This window comes from Pseudochaenichthys georgianus, chromosome 24, assembly GCF_902827115.2.
Source record: "Pseudochaenichthys georgianus chromosome 24, fPseGeo1.2, whole genome shotgun sequence".
In the NCBI taxonomy this organism is placed as follows: domain Eukaryota; kingdom Metazoa; phylum Chordata; class Actinopteri; order Perciformes; family Channichthyidae; genus Pseudochaenichthys; species Pseudochaenichthys georgianus.
The window spans coordinates 29,541,391-29,568,103 of record NC_047526.1 but is presented as its reverse complement, the minus strand read 5'-3'; the positions used below and the strand labels follow the sequence as shown (position 1 = coordinate 29,568,103).

General features: G+C 41.5%; 1 protein-coding gene across 1 annotated transcript; it reads right to left on the bottom strand.

The window, feature by feature from the left end:
* Nucleotides 1–1,260: 1,260 nt before the first annotated feature.
* fntb (farnesyltransferase, CAAX box, subunit beta) lies at nucleotides 1,261–26,175 on the bottom strand. Its single transcript, XM_034076479.2, has 12 exons — nucleotides 25,923–26,175; nucleotides 24,709–24,773; nucleotides 18,685–18,757; nucleotides 17,784–17,875; nucleotides 15,602–15,748; nucleotides 13,748–13,831; nucleotides 11,886–11,972; nucleotides 11,588–11,717; nucleotides 6,760–6,892; nucleotides 4,316–4,427; nucleotides 3,466–3,580; nucleotides 1,261–1,619 (listed from the first exon to the last, which is right to left on the bottom strand). The coding sequence occupies exons 1-12, from the start codon at nucleotides 26,019–26,021 to the stop codon at nucleotides 1,497–1,499; spliced, it is 1,260 nt and encodes a 419-aa protein (XP_033932370.1). The 5' UTR covers nucleotides 26,022–26,175; the 3' UTR covers nucleotides 1,261–1,496.
* Between the last annotated feature and the right edge of the window lie 538 nt (nucleotides 26,176–26,713).

Sequence of the window (26,713 nt, the reverse complement as noted above, 5' to 3'; positions counted from 1 at the left end):
GCTCAAAATACCAAACAGATCACCCATTCTAGCCATGCCTCATATCCCTCTATTCCACTTCCTGTTTCAAAAGTGCTGATTTGGGTTTAAAGCTTTACAAAAAAAAAGTAGGGGGCTGAGCTCATGCGGGACCCGGCAGCTACCGTCTAAACTAAATACTGCGGTGATGAAATGCCATATCATGGATTATCAAGGATTATTTCTGAAACAGTCTGGAGCTCAAAGGCTTTCTCTCTTGCCGTGAGAAGGTGAGTTTCTTTTTATTTCCTGCTTTTTCACACACACGGGCCGTTTCTCAATCGCGAGGATACTGGCTTCCAAGCCAATATTTCAAGGATGCTACATCGAGTGCCGCCGAAGGACTGTTCCGATCTCCAGCATACTTGGAATTCCACCGAGGCCGCGTCCTTGGTTTGGGGGAAATCTCGAGGCTGCACATGGGTAGACTTCGCGTCCTTAAAATCCCCACAATGCTTTGTTTTGCACACGGACCAATTTCAAAAACCCTTGCTGAGAATTGCTGAACCGACGCAGCACACATTTAAATGTAAGTATGTAGTGGCGTAGAACATGTGTTGGTAGATATGTTACTTTGTTGCATTTGTTATCACCAAAAATGTGTTCCGTGAAAGTAAAGCAAGTTCATAATTAGATAGACATCGTGAGGTATTTATTTTCGGTACAGTATATGTTGAAACCGTTAGAGAGAGTGGCACACTTGTTAGCCTGTTCCATTCTTCTTCGTTTTCCGAAGCCGTGGCTTGGAAGCATACTTGCTTCATTTCTGAAGGAAGTGACTTGGAAGTACGCGAATACCAAGCCAGCATCCTCGAGATTGAGAAACGGCCATGCTCTCCAGTACAGGTTAGATCTGAGTGTTAGCGATGCTAATGTGAACACCGACCATATTACATCCAAATCAGTCGGGCATTGTTTCTGATAGGGCCGTGGATCCAGTCTACATTTCCGATATTACGTCATATCGAACCCAAATCTGGATCAGCTCCGTTGTAGCCCTGTTTTTAGAGTTTTGGGTACGGAGGAAAAAGAGAGAGGGTTTTATTTTCTGACGCTGCGTGAGTTCCCTGACACCGGGGACACATATTCATGTATATGTATACATCGATCTCCTCAGATATGAATATTGTCTGTATTAATTGTACAGGCACGTGTCATTTAATCTCTCCTATCTGACTTTTAAGTAATGATTTATCTGAAGATGTAGCACATGCTATAACACCAGTCATAAAACACGCTGTATAAAGTTTCATTAACTCGGGTCATACTGACACCAAGTTCCACTTTTATTTCAAAGAATGAAAACATTAGGCATTGCAAGCGAAGCATCATCTGAAGGCTAAACTGGAGCTTCACTCAGGAAACTCCTCCTAAACTCCAGTGCTCAGCCCTGCTGAGGATCGACCGTCCGTCAGACCGGAGTGCTGGTTCGATCCCCAGAGCTCACACACAGTGACGTCACCACTGAGGAGGAGGGGCTAGGACTCAAGGTGGTCTGGAGCAAGGGGGCCGGGCTGTCTGGGGAGTGGCAGCTGGTGGAAGTGCTGCAGGGCTTTGGAAACCTTCTCTGGACAAATGTTGTAAACTGGATGAGTGGGAGCCTGAGAGAGAGAGAGAGAGAGAGAGAGAAATATGAACCATAGAAGCAGCTCAACAACAACAACACATAACAGCTGTTCATCTTCTCACAGCTCACTCTGCCTTCTGATCACTCCTCTACTTCATGTGTCTTTCTTTCTTTTTACATTTGATACTTGCGGTTTTGTAATATATTGTTGTAAATTGTTTTATGAATGAATTTTATTCATTTCACTATTGAATTGTATTATCCTAGACGCTTTGGCAATATTGTTCACCTGACAGTCATGCCAATAAAGCAAATTGAGAGTGAGAGAGAGAACGAAATGTAACTGTATCATAATGTGCATTTAAACACTTACGTATACATTTAAGGCCGATTTTTGAAATGTTTCCAAAGCTTAAATGAATCTGGTTTGGTTGTTGTAGAATTTCGGTATTACTTATAATAATGTCTTAGTTCAGAATGAAACTAAATATATCTTAAGCTTCTGCACTCTATTAAGATGTATCTAATGGTTCTGTGTTTATGAATGAAAATAATCCCTCAAACATAAATAAAAAACTGAGTGAACAGAATTGCAAGAACATGCGATAAAAAACAATGCAATTCATTACAACATCCTTAAATGAAATGCAACTGTTCCTCTGTGTTTTGTCAACTCCAGTTTGTGGTAGGAGACAAACGGTGCAACGCAGTCGAATGCCACCTCAAAACGTTCCAAAGTTAAATCAACACGTCACCAATTACAAAAGAAATAAGAAGATTGTAATGCTCAGAGACAGAATAACACCAAACCCAGTGTTGAGTTTCTGTTTGGCTGCTTCATTTGAATCTGTATTATAATCTAAGAGGTGATCTACGTATGCATACAGGGGAGACTCAACGCACTGCTGTTGCCAGTAACACAACAGGAAGCAAGAAAATAAACCCACTGAGGGCGCCACCGAGAAACCACATGCCGTCTTATTTCCAACACCCCCACCGCCGGTGCTTCTCATTTTGTATCTGCATTCAAATGTACCCTGATCAGGAAGTGAACCCATAGACCGTCACTTGAAGATAAGAGGCATGTCATTAAATCAAAAGGGTAGAAATGAGGAACAGTGCTCCGCTCTGTTGAATACATGCGTGTTACTGTACTGCACAACATGGCAGATAAAAGAAGCTAATAGTTTCATAATGTACCACATGGGCACATCGAGGCGTTGCTGACACTCAATTAAATGTTTTCTTTAAAGTTACATTTACTTTTCATTTTCAAGGACCTGCAGATCTTAACTATTACATTGTCAAAACTGATAATCATGTTGTTTTGTAATAAATAGAATAACCACGAGAAGCCTGAATAATGCTGATGCTTCGTGGACAACTTGACGGATAGATTTCATAATTCCTCATGAGCCTAAACTGTTCCTAGATTGGCTTAACAAGTCCAAGAATGATTCAGCTAAGTGCTGTGCTCGATGAAGGACATTTTAGATTTACACTGCACCGCTGTCTGCTCCGCTTTGACAGTGTTATAAACCAGTTATTCCAAACAAGAGACACTTGCGAATTGTCCAACGTTTCCTTAGCCAATACATAACACTACACATTTATATAACATATAATGTTAAGGATTTTAGCTTAGGGAATGCTGTGCCAGAAAACAATGAAGTATAACATGGTCTTTAAATGACTTCAACTCCACCTGTGTTTCATTTTCTTAAGAAACTGGTGAAAAGATATGACCATAATAACGGAGGTGTCTTCAGCAGTTAGCCCTATTTTATTCCTTGTAAAAAAAACTATTTATCTGTGAAAGTAAACGATCCATCTCTGATTAAATCCCCCCTTGTTCAGCTGTGTCTCCCCCCCCTCCTCACCAATCTGTTCTCCTCCTCGCCGAGGATCATCTCGTGGTGGAGGTCCATGTTCCCAAAGTGCTGCGCTATGGAGAGCCCGCTCAGGCAGTAACACGTGTGGTAAAAGTCTCTGGATCTGGAAACATGGAGACAGGAGTAAAAACCACGTGAACCACATTTCACTGTGTGTGTGCTGCCGCCGGCCTTAAAGGTCACCTATTACACTGCTTTTCATCAATATATTATCGTTCTCAGCAGCGTCTCCGCCGGGGGGGGCGTCTTGCCGTCATTTGACGTCCTTATTCAGCTCAGAGCGAGAGTTTTTATCGCCTGAAATGACGAAAAGGAAAAAGGACAAGGACATCCCTCTGTTGAGGGGGCAAAGGAGACTGGTGGGATTCTTTTCGGAGTATTGAAGATCGCTTCCCCGACATCGGCGCTGCCACAGGACAAAACGGAACGTGCACGATTTTGTGGGGGGGGGGGCTCGGAGCCTTAAAAGAACACAATGGTGCTCTAGAAGGAGATTCAGGTGATAAGGTGGGGGGGGGTTACCTTGGTGATGATTGGCTAATGGTTACACAAGACAAAACATCGTTATGACATCATAAAGTGGCCAAAATCTGATCAGCTCATTTTCAGACAGGTTTTTATAGAAATGGATCAGGACAAAAAGAGAGAGAATCTTTGTTCCGTGTTGATGTAGAAGAGACATGAAGAAGTGGATTTTTCATAATAGGTGACCTTTAATGTATGTATGTGTGTGTGTGTGTGTGTGTGTGTGTGTGTGTGTGTGTGTGTGTGTGTGTGTGTGTGTGTGTGTGTGTGTGTGTGTGTGTGTGTGTGTGTGTGTCCAGATGGTGGTACTCACTTGCCCGGTTTATCCACCAGCCCCCCCCCGGGGTTCTGACAGCAGAGCAGGATGTACTCCTGCAGGGCCTGCTGCTCGAACATCCAGTGCTGCCGACTCAGCTCCGACTCTCCTGGAAACACACGACTCTCACTTTAGACCCATCACTCTCACTCTCTCAACACAATTACTGAATACATGAAATACTAAAAAATGAATCAAATTAAACCAGAGATTTGATGAGTGAATGAGGGGGAAATGTCAAAAATACATTTCAATAAAAAAAATAAAAGCCATTTTCAGTGCAAACATTCTATAGTTAATGTTTTTAATAATTCCTTTAATGTGCTGACTGAGACGGGACACTTTATTAGAAGCTTACTTGCAATTTTTTCCCGAGTGTAATCCTTACCACTATTCCACGATGCATGTTATACTCTGCAATCACAGCCTTTGTGATAAGCAGTGTTTTTAAATGATGTCCTTAAGAAGTCTGTTGAAAAATGACCTTTGTTGTGAGAAACTGGAAGTGACCAGCCTGCATTACTACACTGACCATTATTCCGCGAAGCCGAAATCAAGTCCCTAATAACTCTGAGAAGCATCTGTACTGATCAGTGAGTCAACCGGTTGCAGGCGTATTGTTATTTAAAAGACCGGCACAGTTTTCCTAGTTTACTGGAATAAAAATCACATTCTGTCGGCTTTAGGGAACATTTTCAAACCAGGCCATTTTCTCTCTACATGTTAGTGGGGATAATGAAATCAATATTGAGGGAGGAAGTAGAATGAATGATTAATAACATACTGCAATCAGACTGTGTTTTATCAACACTCAATTACATATTTTCACAAGTACATTTTTTAGGTTAAAATAAATGCAATTACTGGTCAAGTTTACAAAGGTTGTCAACATTGTTTGCGTCCAGTCAAAACATCGTTATGACATCATAAAGTGGTCCAAATCTGATCAGCTCATTTTCAGACAGGTTTTTATAGAAATGGATCAGGACAAAAAGAGAGAGAATCTTTGTTCCTGAAACTTTCAGAGTCTCTTTCCACAGAGGGGACACATGTTGATCTAGAAGAGACATGAAGAAGAGGGGACACATGTTGATGTAGAAGAGACATGAAGAAGAGGGGACACATGTTGATGTAGAAGAGACATGTAGAAGAGGGGACACATGTTGATGTAGAAGAGACATGAAGAAGAAGGGACACATGTTGATGTAGAAGAGACATGAAGAAGAGGGGACACATGTTGATGTAGAAGAGACATGAAGAAGAGGGGACACATGCTGATGTAGAAGAGACATGAAGAAGAGGGGACACATGTTGATGTAGAAGAGACATGAAGAAGAGGGGACACATGTTGATGTAGAAGAGACATGGAGAAGAGGGGACACATGTTGATGTAGAAGAGACATGAAGAAGAGGGGACACATGGTGATGTAGAAGAGACATGAAGAAGAGGGGACACATGTTGATGTAGAAGAGACATGAAGAAGAGGGGACACATGTTGATGTAGAAGAGACATGAAGAAGAGGGGACACATGTTGATGTAGAAAATACATGAAGAAGAGGGGACACATGTTGATGTAGAAGAGACATGTAGAAGAGGGGACACATGTTGATGTAGAAGAGACATGAAGAAGAAGGGACACATGTTGATGTAGAAGAGACATGAAGAAGAGGGGACACATGTTGATGTAGAAGAGACATGAAGAAGAGGGGACACATGCTGATGTAGAAGAGACATGAAGAAGAGGGGACACATGTTGATGTAGAAGAGACATGAAGAAGAGGGGACACATGTTGATGTAGAAGAGACATGGAGAAGAGGGGACACATGTTGATGTAGAAGAGACATGAAGAAGAGGGGACACATGGTGATGTAGAAGAGACATGAAGAAGAGGGGACACATGTTGATGTAGAAGAGACATAAAGAAGAGGGGACACATGTTGATGTAGAAGAGACATGAAGAAGAGGGGACACATGTTGATGTAGAAGAGACATGAAGAAGAGGGGACACATGTTGATGTAGAAGAGACATGAAGAAGAGGGGACACATGTTGATGTAGAAGAGACATGAAGAAGAGGGGACACATGTTGATGTAGAAGAGACATGGAGAAGAGGGGACACATGTTGATGTAGAAGAGACATGGAGAAGAGGGGACACATGTTGATGTAGAAGAGACATGAAGAAGAGGGGACACATGTTGATGTAGAAGAGACATGGAGAAGAGGGGACACATGTTGATGTAGAAAAGACATGAAGAAGAGGGGACACATGTTGATGTAGAAGAGACATGAAGAAGAGGGGACACATGCTGATGTAGAAGAGACATGAAGAAGAGGGGACAGATGTTGATGTAGAAGAGACATGAAGAAGAGGATTTTGCATAATAGGTGACCTTTAAAGAATGCTTCCAGCCTCAGGTGCCTGACACATGAACAGTACCTTCTTTGAACAAGGCTCGGTGCAGCAGCGGCAGGAGTCCAGCCTGCCAGAAAGAGTAGCAGCCGTCCACCAGCTTGTTGCTGCGGCCCTGAAACCCCCCCTCAAATCTCATCTGTCTGCTCACCACCCACCGCTGAGGAGCAAACACATGTAATACAATCATTAGGGAGAAACACAGATACCAAATAATAATATTTTACATTGAACATAATCAGTAACATGGATATAATGAGTTGGTAAGCAAATGTAAAAAAAGCCTGGAAAGTTGTATAACCTGATCATTTCCAGAGCTGAAGCTACAAGGTCAACACCATGAAAAATGTAAATTGGAATATCGCTGCCATGGAAACTAATAATTGGTGTACATCCAGTCTTGCTCAGCTTGGATTTAGTAACTAGGAAATATTGGGTTTAATACCAGCTGGGGCTTTTAATCCTTGGAGGAACATGGAGGACAACGTTAAGCTTATTAATGCTCGTTCAGAAATTCATTTGAGAAATTATTCGAAATAAATCTCAGTGTTTTCAGTGAGGAAAGAAGGGAACATTTACCACAGAGGGGTACTTTTCGGACTATAAAGCGCACCTGCATATGAGCCGCAGCCAGGGCCGGCTCTGACCAATTTGCCGCCCTAGGCAAGATTTTAGCTGGCGCCCCCCCCCCCCCCCCAAATGCAGACACTCACTATGATTCGCACGTGCATGGTTGTGGCATGACCACAAAAACAAAGACATTGACACAAGATGTGTGCAACTGTATTTAGTTTCCTATCCATTTGAACATGATTTAAGTGGGGGGGGGGGCTCCTCTAGGGGGGTCCGGGGGAAGACTTTTTTTTTTATATTGAAGTTAAAAGCATCAATCTGGTGCACTTTGAGAGCAACATTAGGAGATCTATGGATACATCTCTCAACACCCATCTGAAACAGAACTGGAAGCAGATTTCTTTTTCTTTATGGATATTTTACAAATCACTCCCCTTTCAAACTGTATTCTAGTTTATTAATAACAACTTTTTTGTACTGTCAGTATTTTATACCTGTTTTTCACCTGTTTTTGTATAACTATAATGATCATATAAAGGTGTGCCTTTACCTCACTGAGCTGAGGTTATCAGAGCCGCTCAGTCTTTCAGGAGAGAGCTCTCTAAAGCTCTCCCCCCCCCCCCGCGGCCGCTTACACAGTAAATTCCAATGTTAATAAAAGTGCACAGAAGCTGTGTACGTTTTTTGGGAGTTTGATTTATTTTTAAATGAATACAAATACAAAATTAAAACCTATAATTGCACACTAAAACCATTATTTCAAAAAAAGAACAATTTCACATAAACCTCTGGTTTTTACTGGGACTGGGGCGGTTCAACTTGATTTGGGGGGGGGGGGTGTGTGCCATAGTTTATGGGTGCTGTACGCAATATAGGCGTAGTTCTGTAAGTATAAGATAATAAGATGTACTTTGTTGATCCAAAATCGGGAAATTGTGTTGTTATGAAAAAAAAAAAAAATATATTTATTTTTTCAATTTTCGGCGCCCCCTATGGGTTGATGCGCCCTTAGCATTCGCCTATACTGCCTATGCCGAGGGCCGGCCCTGGCCGCAGCAGCTAAATTGTCCGTCTGTCTTGCTCTCGTTCTGTCTCTCGGTTCCACTTTTACTTTGGCGCGCTACCTGTCTCACTCTTTTCCGGCCTCCAGCTTTTCCTGCTGGAGCCCGCCCCTTAAAGGTGGCGGGCACGGACCGGTCATAGAGCCCATAGGGTTAAAGGTGGTTAATTGTACCTGTAAAATCCATAGATGTAGGAGGTTCCCTAGTGGCCGTTAGCTGTACAAAAAAATGGGGGGAAAAGTCGCGGCTTATAGTCCGAAAAGTACGGTAGTTATTTAGCTGTAATGGGCTCACCTTTCTCTTCATGAAGTCAATATGAAACTTGATAACAGGCATTTCACCTGAAATGAACTTTGATCTTCACCATAAATGCGTCATGCCGTTTAGTTTAGTGCCGTCTTTGTTCGATCCGTGAGATGCTGTGGGTTTTATCCTGCGTCCTCCTCTCTAAACTCCACATGTGATCATGTTCTCTTGAAACGTCTCATGTTCAACTGAAGCACCTGACATGGATGAATTCATTGCAGTGACATTTATACCTTTTTACTCTTCAAACTGTGACCTTCAGGGTTTTAACACTGAACGCACACTTTTGATTTTGCAGCTTTGTACTCGCTGTATACGATCTTAAGGAGAAAGCGTTCACCACTACATTATTCACCGGCAATACTGCGTACAAAGAAAAACACAACAAGGCCATATCAATCTAAGAGCCACCGTGAATCTTTTCTTTAACTTAGAGGATTAACCATTTGATTCAGAGATGAAACCTGAAGTGGTTTATGCATCACTCCGTAAAGGACGACATTATGCATAGTTTCAATAAGAAAACGACGGATACAAGATCTCATCCCTTTGTTAAAACCATCATTATTGTGCTACTGTAAACGGAGATTCTTCAGGGACAGATGTGTTGTTATTTTAAGATGCAGATGTTTTCAGACGTGTCTCCAGATGAGATCAATATACATCTCTATTACAATATCTCTTTTGAAGTGTAATCTATGAACACATTATCATTTTGTATGCTATACTTTGGGAACAGTCTCCTGATTTTTCACGTCTTATTACTCAAATCTATTTAAGTTTGATGTATTAGGGCTTATATTGTATTAAAGAGATGGTTAGAAAGGGGTTATTGCTAATGCAGGTTATGGTCTTCCAAATCTATTTCCTTCAGACCAAAACCAAAATATATTTGATTGATAATTATAGAAAACAGAAAGACAGCAAATACTCATTTGAAGAAGCTGGAACCACTGAATATCTAGCAGGCCTTGAGGTTCAAAGTGTTGAAGACTATTTTCCATCAGTACTTTGAAACCTGACTGAGTTGTGGTGCAGTGTCGGAGTGAGTCATGCTGCTGTAGATATCACGGTGTCATCTTACAACCTTGACAAACACCGTCTCTGCTCCAATCACACTCAGGCCAAACCTCTGAGACACAGATGCTTAGGGGGGGGGGGGGGGGGGGGTTCTTTGATACAGGATATTATACAAACCTGTGACGTTGTCATATTCAAATGTCCTTTCATTGCCACATAGTTGAAATATATGCAGAACAACAGCGACAGTATGATACCGGGGGGGGGGCGTTCACTTCCTTGTGCAATACAAACTATTTGTATGTTTTATAGAGGACATATCCTGCTCATTTTCAGGTTCATATTTGTGTTTTTTGCCTCTATGCTTACTTGCTTTAATTTTCAAAAAGTGCCTTATTATTCTCATACTGCCTGTGCTGCAGCTCGTCTTTTCCCCCTTACTTGAATCCCTTGAATGTAACAAGACTGTTGTACAATTATAAATGTATTTTATTAAAAATGTTTTTAATGTAATACTGCCTCCTTCGCGTCGAAAGGAGCCAGTTGAGGTGGTTCGGGCACCTAGTTAGGATGCCACCTGGGCGCCTCCCTAGGGAGGTGTTCCAGGCACGTCCAGCTGGGAAGAGACCAAGGGGTAGACCTAGGACCAGGTGGAGGGATGATATCTCTTTGCTGGCCTGGGAGCGCCTTGGGACCCCCCAGTCAGAGCTGGTTGATGTCGCCAGGGAAAATAAAGTTTGGGGCTCTCTGCTGGAACTGCTACCCCCGCGACCCGACCACGGATAAGCGGGAGAAGATGGATGGATGGATGCCTGTTCACTATTTCATCTATGTTCGCTAACTTCTTTTTAAATGTTTTTTAATAGTGTGCTGGACTTGGAATCAGGGGGTAGCAAGTTCGAGTCCCGCTGCAGTCAGCATGTCGTTGTGTCCCTGGGCGAGACACTTCACCCCACATTGCTCCTGTGGGGATTGCCCACAGTACTGAATGTATGTAAGTCGCTTTGGATAAAAGCGTCTAACAAATGACATGTAATGTAATGTACTTATTTGATTTGACCAACGTGTGCTTCTTTATTTAATATGTTAGTCTACTCATGTATCTTGCCTCTTATCTGCACCTTCTCGTTGTGACTCCAATGAAGGATATCTGATTCAGATGTCCTGATATTTAGAGTTAAAAAAGAGACTTGCTGAAGGAACTAAAGCACAGACCTGACCGAACACAAGATGTTTCTCCTTATAATAAGAGAGGTGAAAACAAAAGAGCAGCTGGATCTCTTTTGTATTTTCCCAATGACCTTAAGCATTGTGTCATTAAACCGAGTCCCTGAACACATCTCTACCCAAACTAAGGCTCCATCATGGCTGCTGTCCTGACCTCTTCCCTCTCTGCACGCAGGCCAATGACGGAGAAAGCTAATGGGGACTGTGTCCTCTTGTCTGCCAAGCGCCTGGTGGCTGTATAAACAACTCAAATGAAAAAATGTGACCGTATTGCTTCCAGCTACGTCTCTAAATACTTTTATGAGACAGGAAATGCTTTTGAAAACACAATTAAAGAAAGTAATGGAAGATGTAGGACAAAGTCTGATAAGCTAAACAGACCACAGCTGTGTAATATATCACGCTTCAATTGGCCTGCATTTTCACTTTCACAATGACACCTTGTTCTGGGTTACACCATTTCATCACAGCTGTGTTTCCGTGGCCCTCACAGTTATGAGCAGCCAGTAAAAAGGATATCTCTGCGGCACAAAGGCTCTGTTGCGACTGATAGGATCTCTTTTAGACTTTAGGACCCGAGCCGAGCCAAACCACGTGATCCTGTTTTTATGTTATTTAAATATGAGTTTCTTTTGTTGAATAACCAACTAAATGTCAGGTTTTCTCACCAGCAATGCTTTAAGATCCAGCATATGTTCTTTTCCCAGGATGACGAGGGCCGCCGTGCCGCAGAAGGTGTACCCGCCGTGAGCCTCCAACCCCGGGACCCCACTCAGACCCCCCTCCCAGTTCTGACAACTGGAGGAAATCAGACACACACCATAAAACACTGCCTGCTTTATGGAGGCTCAAAAACATTCATTAATAATTCATCAACAGGCTGTGTGTGTGTGTGTGTGTGTGTGTGTGTGTGTGTGTGTGTGTGTGTGTGTGTGTGTGTGTGTGTGTGTGTGTGTGTGTGTGTACCTGAGGATCCAGGTGGCCGTGTCCTCGAACAGTTTGGGTGTGAGGATGTTTGTGAGCGTCGCTACAGAAGCTGCACAATACGCACTCCTTTAAAAAGAGAAACACACATCAACAAAGAGAGGAGTGGGTGGGCAGGAAGCCCGCCTCCACTCAGAACATCGTCCAACGCTTTGAATCTTTAGACGGCCAGCAGGGCAAATATAACATTATCTGTGACACTGTAAAGTAGTTTGGGCTTTTGTCTTCCTCTGCTTTAACAATGTATATCTTTTTTATATTATCATGACATCCCTTGAAGAGCGCAGAAACAACAATGACTTTATCCAACTAATACATCTTATTTGTGTTTGTTAAACCTTGACTTAGCTTATTCCTGAAGGCATAATCAGTGTTGTTATAGTCTGGGTATGCTCAGTGACGTCTACCTGACATTGGGCTATTTATTAAAATAAAGGAAAGTTGTTATTTTCGCTGACTTTCAGACTAGGTTTGTTCGACAAGTCATGATTGGTTTCAGCGTGTTCAGAGCATTCTAGATAGTCACAAAAAGATGCCTGAACACTAGTTTTATCAATAGATTTGAAAGGTTTTATCCTTAAATATCTGCCTTCCCAGTGAGCTAACCAATCCACCGTATATGTACGTCGAGATACACTTCATCATGTTTCTCTTTTAAATATGTTCAATGTTTTAATTGTCAACAAATCTCCTGAAGAGATGCAACCCATCCCTCTCTGTGGCACTCCCAAGCCCATTTGATAATACCGAGTTAAATCTTTAAAAACAAAGAAAAGGGTCGCAAATAAATAGTTCCATTTAAAAAAAAGAAGGCATTAGTTATTCCCTAAGACAGCTGGGTCCAGAAGCGTTCATACGTCACTCAAGTAGAACTAAGTATTGCATTTATCGGGACTATTTAGAGCTATCGATGAATCGACGAAGAGGTTTTTTGACAATGGAGGTCTATGGCACAGAGGAATAAGCGACATGAGGCTTTGGATGCACCATCAACGGCTGGATCAATGTGTTCCTGGTTTTGGGGCTTTCATGGGATTTGTTGACAATAAAAAAATGATTGAATATCAATAAACCCTATCCTTAAGTGGGTTAGAGCAAACCCCCTGCTTCATAGGCTAATAAACCCCTTTAAAAGTCAGTCAGGGCTTTTTTTTTTTTCTCACTGCATGCACAGTTCCGATAAAGGGAACGTGTTTAAATAATACAGAATGACAGCAGAACGTTCATTGGTTGGAAACGGAACACAGTTTCCTCTGAGAGAGAAAAAGTAGCTTTGACTTTTGTTTTGCAGAAGATGATCCCTCAAAGCTGCTTATTAAAAACACCCGCCGCCACACAGAGGAGATTCAAAGAGACACACACACACACACACACACACACACACACACACACACACACACACACACACACACACACACACACACACACACACACACACACACACACACACACACACACACACACACACACACACACACACCACACACACACACCACACACACACACACACACACACACACACACACACACACACACACACACACACACACACACACACACACACACACACACACACACTCTCTTTTCTTTTTCACCTCTTTTCTATTAACACCAAAGGGAAGTGAAATAAAAATGTATCTCCTACTTTTTGGTGAATACACTAAACATGCTTCAGTAAAATGTAAAAACTCACAATATAAAATAGCACTGCGGATATTAAACATGCTCCTAATCGTGTCTCTTATGGCTGTGACTTCTGGATGTTTCTGTGTGGGGCCTGAATAAGAGATGATGAAGAGAGGAGGGAGAGGAGGGAGAACAGAGGGTGGGGGGTATCTTCTCACCTGACATCCACCTCTCCTCCAACGTGCATCACAAAAGAGCCATTTGGCTGCTTCACTGACAGTAGGAAATCTAAGAGCTTCTTCCTGGAGAGGGTCAGCACAGGAGGAGAGAGAGGGGGGGGTTCAAAGAAGAAGAGGAGGATGGGGACGAGAAGAGCGAATAATATATAGAGTAAAGGAGAGGGGATGAAAGGAGAGACAGAACAGAGGGGAGGAAGGAAAGTCAGAGTAAGTGCTGCACGTTATGAATACAATTGACAAATGATACATCAAAAGATTGATATGAATGCAAAAAAAATACGAGTCAGAATTCATGTCAACACAACCGTTAAAAAGGCTCTTAAAATAAGGTATTTATTAAATTATAACATCATCATGATAATTCTAACAAGCTGCTATAACCGAAATATTAGTACTTTTAATAAGACATTATATTGAAAGGGATTTAAAGGCTGAAATAAATAAATGAATTTCAAATATTATACTGGCCCTTATTATTCTATTTATAGTATAGAGGCAGGCATGTGACCACAGTATAACAACCCAGTGATACCTTCAGGGGGCGTTGATACAAACAGTGTTGTGTATATTCTACTATGTGGAGTATATGGTGTTATCCCTCTCCTACAGCGTCCTTATGTGATGCTCTGTGAGTCATAGGCAGTGGTGTAGTGGGGAGGGGGTACACTGTGGACCTCTGTGTCGCCTGTCAGCGCAACTTACAGGATGCCGTTTAAAAAATATAATAATAAAGGGCGGTGCTTTTTGGGCGGAGCGACGCTGGGTAAAACTGCAGTGGCGTCATCTTCAATGCGACACGACTCACAAAACACACACATCAATGGAGGATGTGGAAGCGACCGTTTACTTGTTTCTTGGTGTGTGGCTTGTTGTCTCTGTCACTACCCGATCCGTCCCCCTGCCCGATCGGTTCTGCGCATGTGCGAGATCGTCCGCCATATTGGACAACTCCGGACGGCAACCCAAGTAGGACACTTGACACAGTGGCTTTTAGCAAAGCTCAAAAATAAAACGAGAGAGATGAGTTATTGTTATTACAACGTGACTTCACTATTATTTAACATCTCTTTTTATTGGGTTCCTTTATTTAGGGTCAAGCACATTGTCAGAATAAGTGAGAAATGGATTTAACTTCTGTTAGACAGCCATATGCCATACATGTTTGCACACATTCACAGTAAATATTTATTCAGTATGCTAGCTGTCTAACAGAAGTTAAATTCATTCCTCACTTATTCTGACAATGTAGTTAACCCCAAATAAAAGAACCCCATAAAAAGAGTTGTTAAATAATAGTGAAGTCACGTTGTAATAACAATAACTCATCTCTCTCGAGTTTTCTTGTTGAGCTTTGCCAAAAGCCACAGTGTCAAGTGTCCTTCTTGGGTTGCCGTACGGAGTTGTCAAATATGGCGGACCATCTCGCACATGCGCAGTACCGATCGGGCAGGGGGACGGATCGGGTAGTGACAGTAACAATCACAGCAAGAAGGAAAGTGATCACAGCAAGCGCGCGATCTTGTGACGATTCTCTCTGACCAATCAGCAGTCGAGAGTGTTGACGTCACTAGTTCAGCCCTGGCCTGATAGAACCACGATTTTATGGGGCCGGAAAAAGAGGGGAAAAGTACCCGCTAGCCGGTGCTACGCTATATGGAAAGGCCACCAAAAACTGGCCTGGCCGCTTGAGGACGGTTAAGGACGCTTAAATGGGGCTACCCGCTGCATAGATTTGAGGACGATTAAGGACGCTTAAACGTTCTGCTTCAACAGAAACTCTCCTGTGTGCCATGGTCCCCTTGGTGTGGTACAAAGGCAGCGGGGTGACGGTACCTGTCTATAATGTTGTAGGACTCCTCTGTGCCGATGATGCAGAGGGCGTTGACCGCAGCGTAGGTCGGAGCCAGGTGGGCGTGTTGGCCCGGACCCCCGGAGAACCCCCCCGTCGGGCTCTGACAGCGAGACAGAAACTGACACACACTGGAGAGAGGGAGAATAATTGTACTTACACACACAGACAGACACTATAGCAACGACACTGAAATGAAATATTAGTCAACAAAAACAGGAAGTGCTTCTGGCATATTTGATTAATGCATCTGCACTGGTTATGAAACTGTAACCATGGAGATAGAGCGGAAGACCAAACATACATGCCTGCTATTCTTATTTCTTTTGCTGCACAATTCCTGTCAGTGTAGTTGACTTTTAATAATAGTTGAACATAACATTTTTACATTTGTATGTGTTTTTATATGTTTCTAGTTATTGTGCTTTTGTATCATGTTTTCAAATTATTGTTTTATTATTTGACTCCCATTGTGTTATTTGATATTGTATGTATTCCCTGTACAGCCCTTTGGTCAACTGAGGTTGCTTTAAATGTGCTATAAATAAAGATTGAGATTGAAAAGATGTAACAAATAAGAAAACATGAGCTTGTTCAAGGAAATGTTGAAGATTGAATCCGGACCTTTTCCTACTTATACTGAAAGAACAGCTAAATATTATTATGTTCTCAACTAATGGGTCTGCTCCCTTTCCATTTGGGTCAGAACCCAGTGTGTATTTGTGTATCTACTTTAGCAGCGTGACGCTCGAAAAGAATATGAAAATAGATTAAGAATGTCCTTTAAGATTCGAAAACAAATGCCAACACTTGTCGACTTATACCCCAACATGGAGATACAGCTTTTCCTCACATTAAAACACTCACACAGTTGCTATCTACGTCTCAGTCAGCAGACTCGAGAGCTGGCGTGGCACTGGGCATCTGACCCACTGTTTAATATCTTTCCAGCCTCTGTGCACTGAGCTGCTTCCCTCATAAATGTCCTCTTTATCCTCAGCCATGGAGAGAAATCACAAAACTGTCGCGAGCCAAGTGAGTTGGACGAGAACGCCACGTTAACTTTGGCCAGCACTGACCTGAGAACAGTGCGCATTTCATGGGACGGAGAAAGCAATCTGCTGTATTGTTATGAATCCTCAAACAGGGCCTGTGTTTCTCTGCGAGTGTGTGTGTGTGTGTGAGCGCGGGGCAGTGCCAGCCGGTGTGTTGGCACGCCTCTCAGTCGTAATGAGAGCGTGGGCCGGCAGCCTGGCATGGCCGTGGCCCCGGGAGTGTTAGTTTGGACTGGCAGTAATTTAATCAAATGCCATTTCGGTGGCAATAAAAGCATCAGCGTTTAAAGTTACTGCTGCACAAACATTTCTAAAATGATACACTCGCTTGTTTAGACCAATCAAAATTAAGGGCCATTATGATTGGAGGAAAAACACGAATGGACTCTTACTTTTACACGAGTATTCAATTCTATGGGGGTTTAATTACAGATGAGCAGTTATTTCTAGAAAGGCAGGAAATGATTTAAGAGCACAACCCAAACAACTGTCAATCCTGGCTTGGGGGAAATGGGTTCACACATGGATTATTGGTCATTATAGGATCAGTTAAGGTATTTACTTTTGTACAAGTGTTCTCTGAATCTCTGAGGATTGTCTTGGTGGGGTTTTAGATATTTTATTTATGAAGCTTCGGAAAGAAGACACTCGTTTAACTGGAACAGGTTATTTTGTCATGACTGGTGTGTGTTCATGCTCAGTATAATAATATGTTTGCACCAATGACGTTTTTAGTTTTAAGATGAATTTCTTGTTGTTATTTCTGCATTTCATCTTGATTATTTTCTAACCGTAAAGCACTTTGAACTGCCTCGTTTCTGAAGTGTGCCATAAAAGAATCGCATGCATATTGCATTACTTTATGACACAATAAACAACAATTACTAGCATGTCGTACAATGAGTTTATGAGTAGCTGCTGCAGTTCATTATGCAAGTGTTTGCATTGCAGCATTTGATCACTACTAATTATGGGAACTACTTTATGCAAGGGTGATAAATAACAAAAAGCATTTGGCAGTGCCTCTTAGTAGCAGACTTGCTGTAGAGACAGTGTGTGTGTGTGTGTGTGTGTGTGTGTGTGTGTGTGTGTGTGTGTGTGTGTGACCCACTCTGAGGCGACAGCAGTAGGAATGGGCTCCTCCAGTAACTCCAGACTGTGAAGAATCCAGAAGCACAGCCACGGTCTGCTGGCATCCAGACACTACACACACACACACACACACACACACACACACACACACACACACACACACACACACACACACACACACACACACACACACACACACACACACACACACACACACACACACACACACACACACACACACACACACACACACACACACACACACACACACACACACACACACACACACACACACACACACACACACACACACACACACACACACACACACACACACACACACACACAAAATGACCAATTATAGCAATAAGCAAGATCAGTCAGTCGGACGGAGACGAGGGGAAACAGAGCAGCAGAGGCCGAAGAAGCAAAACATGCTGACAGACGAGCGAAACTATCACACTGCTTATTCTCAGTGTCGGGTAAATATACGATGAGAAAAGAAACAGTGACTTGATGTGTCTTTTGTGTTGTTTTTCTTACATAATATCATGACTCAGCTTCTAATTTCCTTTTCCGACAGTGCTGCGATGTTTACGCACAGATAAGCACCGTGCTGTCAATCAAAATAAACAGTTTGAGGTCAGAACAATGTGTTACTGACAACAAAGGCTTTCCTCTCTATTTTCCAGCAGAGAGGAGAGACTGACACACAAAAAGAGAGGCGACCTTCCTGAGAGTGAACGAGCATGTTACCTTGCAGAGGGAATACAATGGCACTTCTATTTAAAGCAGGGAGATAAGCATCCAGAGGCAGTGAGAGTTACACAGGAGATCAAGTATGAGAAGAGGATGTCCTGCATGTGTCGCAGGATTAACAAATATGCATAAACATGTAGTTAGCAGGTGGAATACGGTACCTCGTAAGCATCTGATAAGTGACGTAAGCCCTTCTTGAGATATTGGTAGTGTTGTTCCCGCAGCAACGTTGGCCTGAAGACAAAAACAAAGGATAGAAAGATAAATTAGAAATAGGCAGCAGAAAATGTTACAACAGATATTTAAGAAACGCCTACAAAATATTTACTTCCAATTCACCATCGTTGTAGAAATGCTCTGCTTGGACACACTAGTTTTTCTATTGTGAATATCATGTTGAAGTCATAACACAAAATGATAAACGGTTCATTAATGTTTATGTTCAGTTTCTAACACATAATGTTCCCTCAGCTCACAAGGCTTTTTAGAAATATTATCTATTCAAAATAAATTCAACAAAAAAAGAATACATATGATTAGGAACAAAAAGGAATATAAAATCCAACAAACTTCAATTTCAGAACTGCTGTCTCGCCTGGGTTATTGTTATGTGGCATAAATCCATCTATCATATAAACGCATTTATAAAAACATGAAATAAAAATAAAAGAACACTTTGTTGATCCCACGCAGGGAGCAATAGATAGAAAAGGCACACACTGTTTTCTTTTATCATTATAATGTCAGCGTGCTCCTCAGCAGCTTTCATCTGCCACACACACACACACACACACACACACACACACACACACACACACACACACACACACACACACACACACACACACACACACACACACACACACACACACACACACACACACACACACACACACACACACACACACACACACACACACACACACACACACACACACACACACACACACACACACACACACACACACACACGACAACATTTTCTTTTATTTACGGAAAATGTATGATCTACCTAGAATGTAGAAAGGCAGAGCCAAAAATGCCGTGTATTAAAGTAAATTATTGTTAATCTAAATTAGGGCTGTCAAACGATTACACATTTTAATCAGATTAATCACAGTTTAAAAATTAATTAATCATGATTAATTACCATTCGAACTATGTCCAAAATATGCCATTTATTTATGTATATTGTTGGGAATGGAAAGATAAATGAAAGAAGGCGGATATATCCATTTAACATGTTTATTGTAACATTTTTCTGTGTGTCAAAATGAAACGGAGCACCTATCAATCATCAAACCGTGGGGTCTTAATTCATTACGTGTTGATTTCTATCAACGGGGGAGTACTTCAGGAAAGTCGACAGAGGGGGGGGGGGGGGGGGGGCTAGTGGAGTACTTCGTGACCACAGAGTGTGAACGTTGTGATCAGGGGCCTCATTTATAAAGGGATATACGCTCAAAAAAAAGGCGTACGCCAGTTTCTACGCAATGTTTCCGATTTATAAAATACTAACTTGACGGGAAAACGTGCGGTCCTCCACGCAAACTGTAACCCATGCGTACGCACTAAGCACAAAAACCGGAGAGACGAGAAACTGCGACACCGCTGGCAGAAGGAAGAATGGAGAGAAATATGTGGAAATAATACCATAAATAAAATGTTACCTCTCATTTATCATATATGAAGAATTCATTTTCAAACATTGATTAAAGCCAATCTTAAAATGATTAAACAAACGCCTGTTTGAGACTCCTCAGTGCACACAAAAACATAACTTGGAGAGATAAATAAATACGGATATGTTATTGAAAACCACCTCGAATATGTTGTGTTAATGTTATGAAATGTTTTCTCATAAATGATGCGGTAAGCAGGAGGACAGAATTACGTCTAAACTGACGCCGTTTTGCATTTCTATAGGTTGTAGATACGAGCATGGTTTTATATACTATCACGTTTAATCGTGTTTTATGCCGTTTGCCAATACTTGATAAGTCGCTCGTAAAACACAGGAGGTATGGAAGCTAAGAATCAATCAATCAATCAATCAATCAATCAATCAATCAATCAATCAATCAATCAATCAATGTTTAGTCATATAGCCCAATATCACAAATGTTACATTTGTCTCAGTGGTCTTCACAGTGTGTACAGAATATCAGTATGACAATACGACAGCCTCTGTCCTTAGACCCTCTGTCCTTAGACCCTCACATCGTACAAGGAAACACTTCCGAAGAAAACCCAGTTTAAAGGGAACATGGGAGAAACCTCAGGGAGAGCAACAGAGGAGGGATCCCTCTCCCAGGACGGACAGACGTGCAATAGATGCCGTGTGTAAATTGAAAAGATAATACATTTACAACATAGGTAGTCCAGATGTTTGGAAATGCATGTGTGTATAATAGGAAGATGAATCCACGAGGATATCCATCCAGGACCGATGATCCAGGACCACAGCCACGACTCAAGATCCAGGGCTCGCGATCCAGGACACAGGACCGCAGGATCATCCATGACTCCGGATCCCGGCGTATATAGACACCAAATGTGGTAAATTGTACAGCTAATATAACACAACACATTAGTTGTATTTCCTTTTCCTTTAAAGAGTTTCTGCGGGGGGGTTGAGACGCACAGGCTGCAGTGGAGACGCTGCGCACAGCTGATCGACAGCTGGAACACAAACCACCAAATACAAAAACATAATTCAGATCCAGTCGTCATGACTCCACTCCGGAGGGATTCCCCGATCACTTCTTACAGTTTCTCATAGAGGGGGGGTCTCCTGTCCCCGGTACAAACACACTGCCTGAGGAAGGCTATCTAAGGCTATTTATTTATTTATTTATTTTGGTGACGATCCGACCTCCATGCTGCTACTCTGGTTCAAACGGCATCCACCAAACAATATGATTTATCTCGATGTCCCCAAAATAACCAAAATCTGACACGGTGTGAGACGTCTTTTTTAGCTGTTCTGTCGTCATTTCCTGCGATCTCCTTCATAAAGTCAGTCAGAATGAATGAATGGGCGTTTCTTTGACTATTTATAGGCAAATATGGGCGTTACGTGAAGCCCGCAAAAGCTGCACCGCATTTCGAGTCGGTTGTGATTTCTAAAGGGAAACCGGCGTAGGAAGTGCTGTACACACTTTCCTCGCCGGTGCGCAATGTTTGGTGAATCGGAAAATGTCGGGAAATTTCTGTACCTATTTTTTGGATTTCTACTACGTAAGCAACCTTCCCACGTGAATCCTACGCACAGCGTTATAAATGAGGCCCCAGCTGTTTCAGCGCAGTTCTCCAGTGAAGGGGGGGGAAGTCTCCCTCCGCAGCCGGTTGGCGTAGTTTTGGCACAATACAGACCGACGTTAACAGCAGCCCTGTCTGTGCACACAGAGACCGACTCTGTCGTCCGGTGATCTAACCGCCTTCTGGAAAAGCTTCACAAGTATGTCGGTACGCAAATGCGCTTTGTGACACAAGTGACGGTACGCATTTCAGATTACGCACATAACCTGCGTACCAGTTATGTGCACCCCTGCAGGGGCGCCGCCAGGGATTTTGGGCCCCATGGAAAGATATCACATTGGTTACTTAAACATTTTTTTCTTTATGTTCTAAAATAGTTTGGGCCCCTGTCAGTCACGAGCCCTTAGAATCGTCCTAACTTTTCACCCCCTCACGGCGCCCCTGCACCCCTGTAGTACATTTCATAGAAAGTATTCTCCGTCGGGACTTCCTGCAACAACACCACGCCGTTATCTTGATTCTGATTGGCCAGAAGACATTATCAAAGATGTTCTATTGAGAAGACGATCACTACGTGACAACAGTTTTCAAAACCGTGGCTACTGAAATCAATCTTACTAACTGCTGTCTGTGCAATTTACTCCGCGCGAGTTGGCGGACTTTATTTTGCTTACTTTAACATCATTTTTCATGGTGGGGCTAAGCCATTTCTTGGTATGGGTGTAGCCTACCCCAGCCATACCCTGGCGCTGCCACTGGTGGCACGTATGGGGCGGGCCATTCTGGCCATTCTGAACATGCGTTAAATGCGTTAAATATTTTAATGCAATTAATTAAAAAAATTAATTAACGCCGTTAACACGATAATTTTGACAGCATTAATTTAAATGCAAGCAAACTATTAAAGTGCTTAAGTACTAAAACAAAATTAACTATAAAAAGGGTCGAAACAGTTGCTTTGTTTCTTTTTTAATGACTTTTGTTTTTATTATACCAGTTTATTACAAAAAACACAATAATTACCAACTGCTTTGTTTTAAAAGACTTGAAATAAAGTCTGTTTTGCCCCAGTGTTTATTTGTGTAAGATTCTCATGATAATCCATATTTGATCTGGCAGATGTGGGTGGAAAATATTAGTTACATGTAAAAAAAAAAGTACATTCCTGATTAAACTGATAGAATGTCAGGAAATAACCAGAGCCTGGACGCTTTGCTTTCATGTGTTGTGTCTGCAATTAACCTCATAACCTTTTCATATAACTACAACCCAAAAAATATGAAAACTAACCCTCTGTAACTCAGAGTCCACGCCACACAGAAACACATTATCTCTACTTGCATGACCTCTACTGAGAAATACTGATTATTTACTTGTAGTACATTTTCCCTTTGGCTGTGATGCAGGTCCACGCAGTTGTCATAGAAATGAAATGAGAGTCACCCCACTAGGAAGAGGCCGATGACAGCGGATAGCAGCAAAGTATGTGGGCTGATCCACAAACCAATTAGAAAACAGCCGCCATACATCACCGTGCAGCCGGCGCTACAGGCTAACAGCAGGTGGGGGAGATACAAACAACCAGTGAGCACGGCTCTAATGGCAGCCAGTGTATTCAACATTATGAGTCCTGTGATCGTAACTAAAGCCACAAATTATCTGACCAATTAAATACCGCTGGTTTTAAAAAGGGCAGGTTTTTTAAATGTATTTATAAATGTTTTTTATGATTTACTGAGTCCAGGTCAGGCCAATTTAGTGTCCTGATTTCCCTCATTTGTTGTACTACTATCCTACTACTATAGAAAAGCAACTTAATTTCCTTTCTATACAATCAGACAAGGCAGTTCTGAATCTCTTAAAACATGTACTCTACTGATTTAGCATTTAAATTGTAAAGTAAAACAACATTTAAAAGTGTAAATCACTGCAGCAGACCCTAATGCAATACAATACTTCATACTTAATATTTATGATATCAATCCATTAAAAGCACAACAATAGCTTGGATGTTCTTTAGGTTATTTTATAATACATATATTATAATATATAAGATTTTAATATAATATCTGCAGGGCAAAGTTTTTCTAAAGGAATATGTCCTTAAAAATATTTTCTTGTTAGATGTCAGTTATATCTCAATAAGCAGTAAGCCAGCGGTGTCAAACTAAAGGCCCGGGGGCCAAATCCGGCCAGCGACTATATTTGATGTGGCCTGCAAGAACTTGCAAAGAATATAATATGTTTATTATACGGTTGAATGCTACTTTACAGAAGCACGTTGTCCATAAACTACATGTCCCACAATCCATCTCATTTTTTGACATGCACACTGAAGAGATTTGCAATGTTTTGCCCTAGACTTCTGCTTTCAGACTTAGTTAGTTATGAAGTTATTACCCTATCCAATAATAATCCAATGCAGAGGCAATGATGTAATATAATACATTATTTTATATATATGATATTATTTATATATAGTCTTAAAGTTTTGAACTGGCTTTTAACACTAGTTGAACATAACATTTTGATATTTGTATGTGTTTTTATATGTTTCTAGTTATTGTGCTTTTTATCTTATTTTTTATTATTGTTTTATTATTTTACTCCCATTGTGTTATTTTATATGTGTTCCCGGTACAGCACTTTGGTCAACTGAGGTTGTTTTAAATGTACAATATACATAAATAAAGATTGAGATTGAAAGTCACAACCGGCCCTTTGAGTGCAACCATGATGCTAATGTGGCCCACGCTGAAATTGAGTTTGACACCCCTGCAGTAAGCAGTGAATAACATCGTCACACCCACTGATGTAAAAATAACTGAGACCTAATGGAAAAGCATTAAAACCAAACCTAATCGCTGTTAATTAAGAAACGTCAGCTGAAGCTGCACAAACACTTTTCTTTTCTGGATACTTACTGTGGTAAGCTGTGCATTTGCTTGTAAACACTGACGACTTCTTTAATGCTGCGTTCCACCTTTTTCTGGGGAAAAGAAAAGTGGTGGAAGGAGGAGAGTGAAAACAGTCAATATAAAGGAGGTCATTGTGAGAGAAATAATATAAAAAGCATGCATGTTAAACACTACTTACAGTTTAAAAACCTTAATATTATAATTCATATTATTACATTCAACTTTTTAGGCAGTATGTTGGATGCAAATGAGCTGTTGAGCTAACCTCAACAGATGTTTGACAACATGCACCCCCTTGTAAATATGAAAGGTTAACACAATCATATTTATGGTAATCCTGTTTTTGACCTTTATTAGTTCAACTGGAATGTCACTTTGGTTTCAGGTGTCTCTTAATTGCTGCTGTCCTGGATGAATATAACCACACAGTAACGATAGATCAAGACCATGCCATATCTGTAAGGTGAATCAGTGCTGTAAAGTAATTAAGTAGATGTACTCAAGTACTGTACTTAAGTACACATTTGAGGGACTTGTACTTTACTGTACTTGCTACTTTGTACGTCTACTCTACTCAACAATTCATTTATGTTGTACGTTTAGTTAAAATAAAGACGTTAGTTGCACCTGGAGTAAGATTCACAACATTCACCCTGCAGTATACAAAGCAATTCAAATTAACGGCACCCTTATTTATACTATTCTGAAATGGGCAAATTTGCACAATGCATACTTTGACTTGTATGCATTATGCTTGTAGGCACATTAAGAATATGTTGATGCTAATCCTGTTGTCCTTTTACTTGAGTAACATTTTGATGCATGACTTTTACTTGTAACAGAGTATTCCTACGATCTGGTACTTCTACTTTTGCTTATGTACAATATCTGAGTACTTTTTCCACCTCTGAGGTTAATCTACAAAGATCTTTTCCTCTGAGTCAAGTCAAGGGTTATCGGTGTGGGGGAGCACTCAGGTTTAACCGTCTAAATTACTTAGTTAAGAGCTAACTGAATGAATGCATAATCTCATTAAGGTTCCATGCTAGCTACTTAAAGGCTTGCTAACTGGAAAGCAGGCTCCGATCATCTGTCTAAAGGATGGGCCGATGAAAGCAAGAGTACAGAAATTAAGTGTATGAGAGTTTAATTGATGTGACACTCAGTAGCTGCAGCATTAGCATTAGCCACATTAGTTTAGGGAGCTAATCTGTGCTCACCTGCTCCACTGAAGTCACCGTCTCCACCCCGTCATCCACCAGCATTTCTGCAGAATGATACTCATTGAAGCACCGCAGAGGCGTCGGTACACCGTCCATGATGATGGTGATATGATCCGTCAGCTGCAGGGGATGCTGCAAGTTTAAAAAAACGATGCTGTAGGTTTGTTTTGATAGTTTAGTGTCAGTTGGCTCCGCTCACTTCCTGCTCAGGTTGCAGGGGGGCGGAAACTGCGCGAGCGCCAACTACGGCGACTCCAAGGGAACAAAAACCTCCGTCTGTCACTGTAGTGCGAGAAACAGCAAAGTAACACACACAGCCGCTTGTAAGTGTTTAATGTGAGTTTTATTAAATATTATTAAATTATGGCTGAGCCAATGTTCGTGTCCCGTTCTGTTTCATTCATATCCTGCTATTGGTTTTGTTAAATTGACGTCGAAAGAAGCAATGCCACCACACGCGGTAGTTCTTCCGTTGATCTGCATCAAGTAACAACAAACAAGTACCGGAAGTAGTTTGACTTATCCTTCAAATTAAAAGCTCAAAGTTGCTCCGAAAAGTAACAAACCTTTCACTTCAATAAAAATCTCTGTTTTCATATATTTGGAAACTTATGACTGCCAACCAGACACAACATTTAAATGTTATGCAGCCCCAGAACATTAGGGGCCCTGAAGTCTCATATCACTGGATCTCATGGCTTCTTTGAAAAACCATCGTCTTATTGCAACACCTGTATCATCAGGATACAGTATTATTTCAGGTACCATTATTTGAATAGCCACTATTT

What these genes read in the sequence shown, in the direction of transcription:
- fntb (XM_034076479.2), bottom strand. Translation starts at nt 26,021, where the DNA reads ATGGACGGTGTACCGACGCCTCTGCGGTGCTTCAATGAGTATCATTCT. An exon ending in CCTACTGCTGTCGCCTCAGA is followed by an intron (nt 15,749 to 17,783) that starts GTGGGTCACACA and finishes CCCTCTCTCCAG; the next exon opens with TGTGTGTCAGTTTCTGTCTC. An exon ending in GGAGGAGAGGTGGATGTCAG is followed by an intron (nt 11,973 to 13,747) that starts GTGAGAAGATAC and finishes CTCTTTTTAAAG; the next exon opens with GAGTGCGTATTGTGCAGCTT.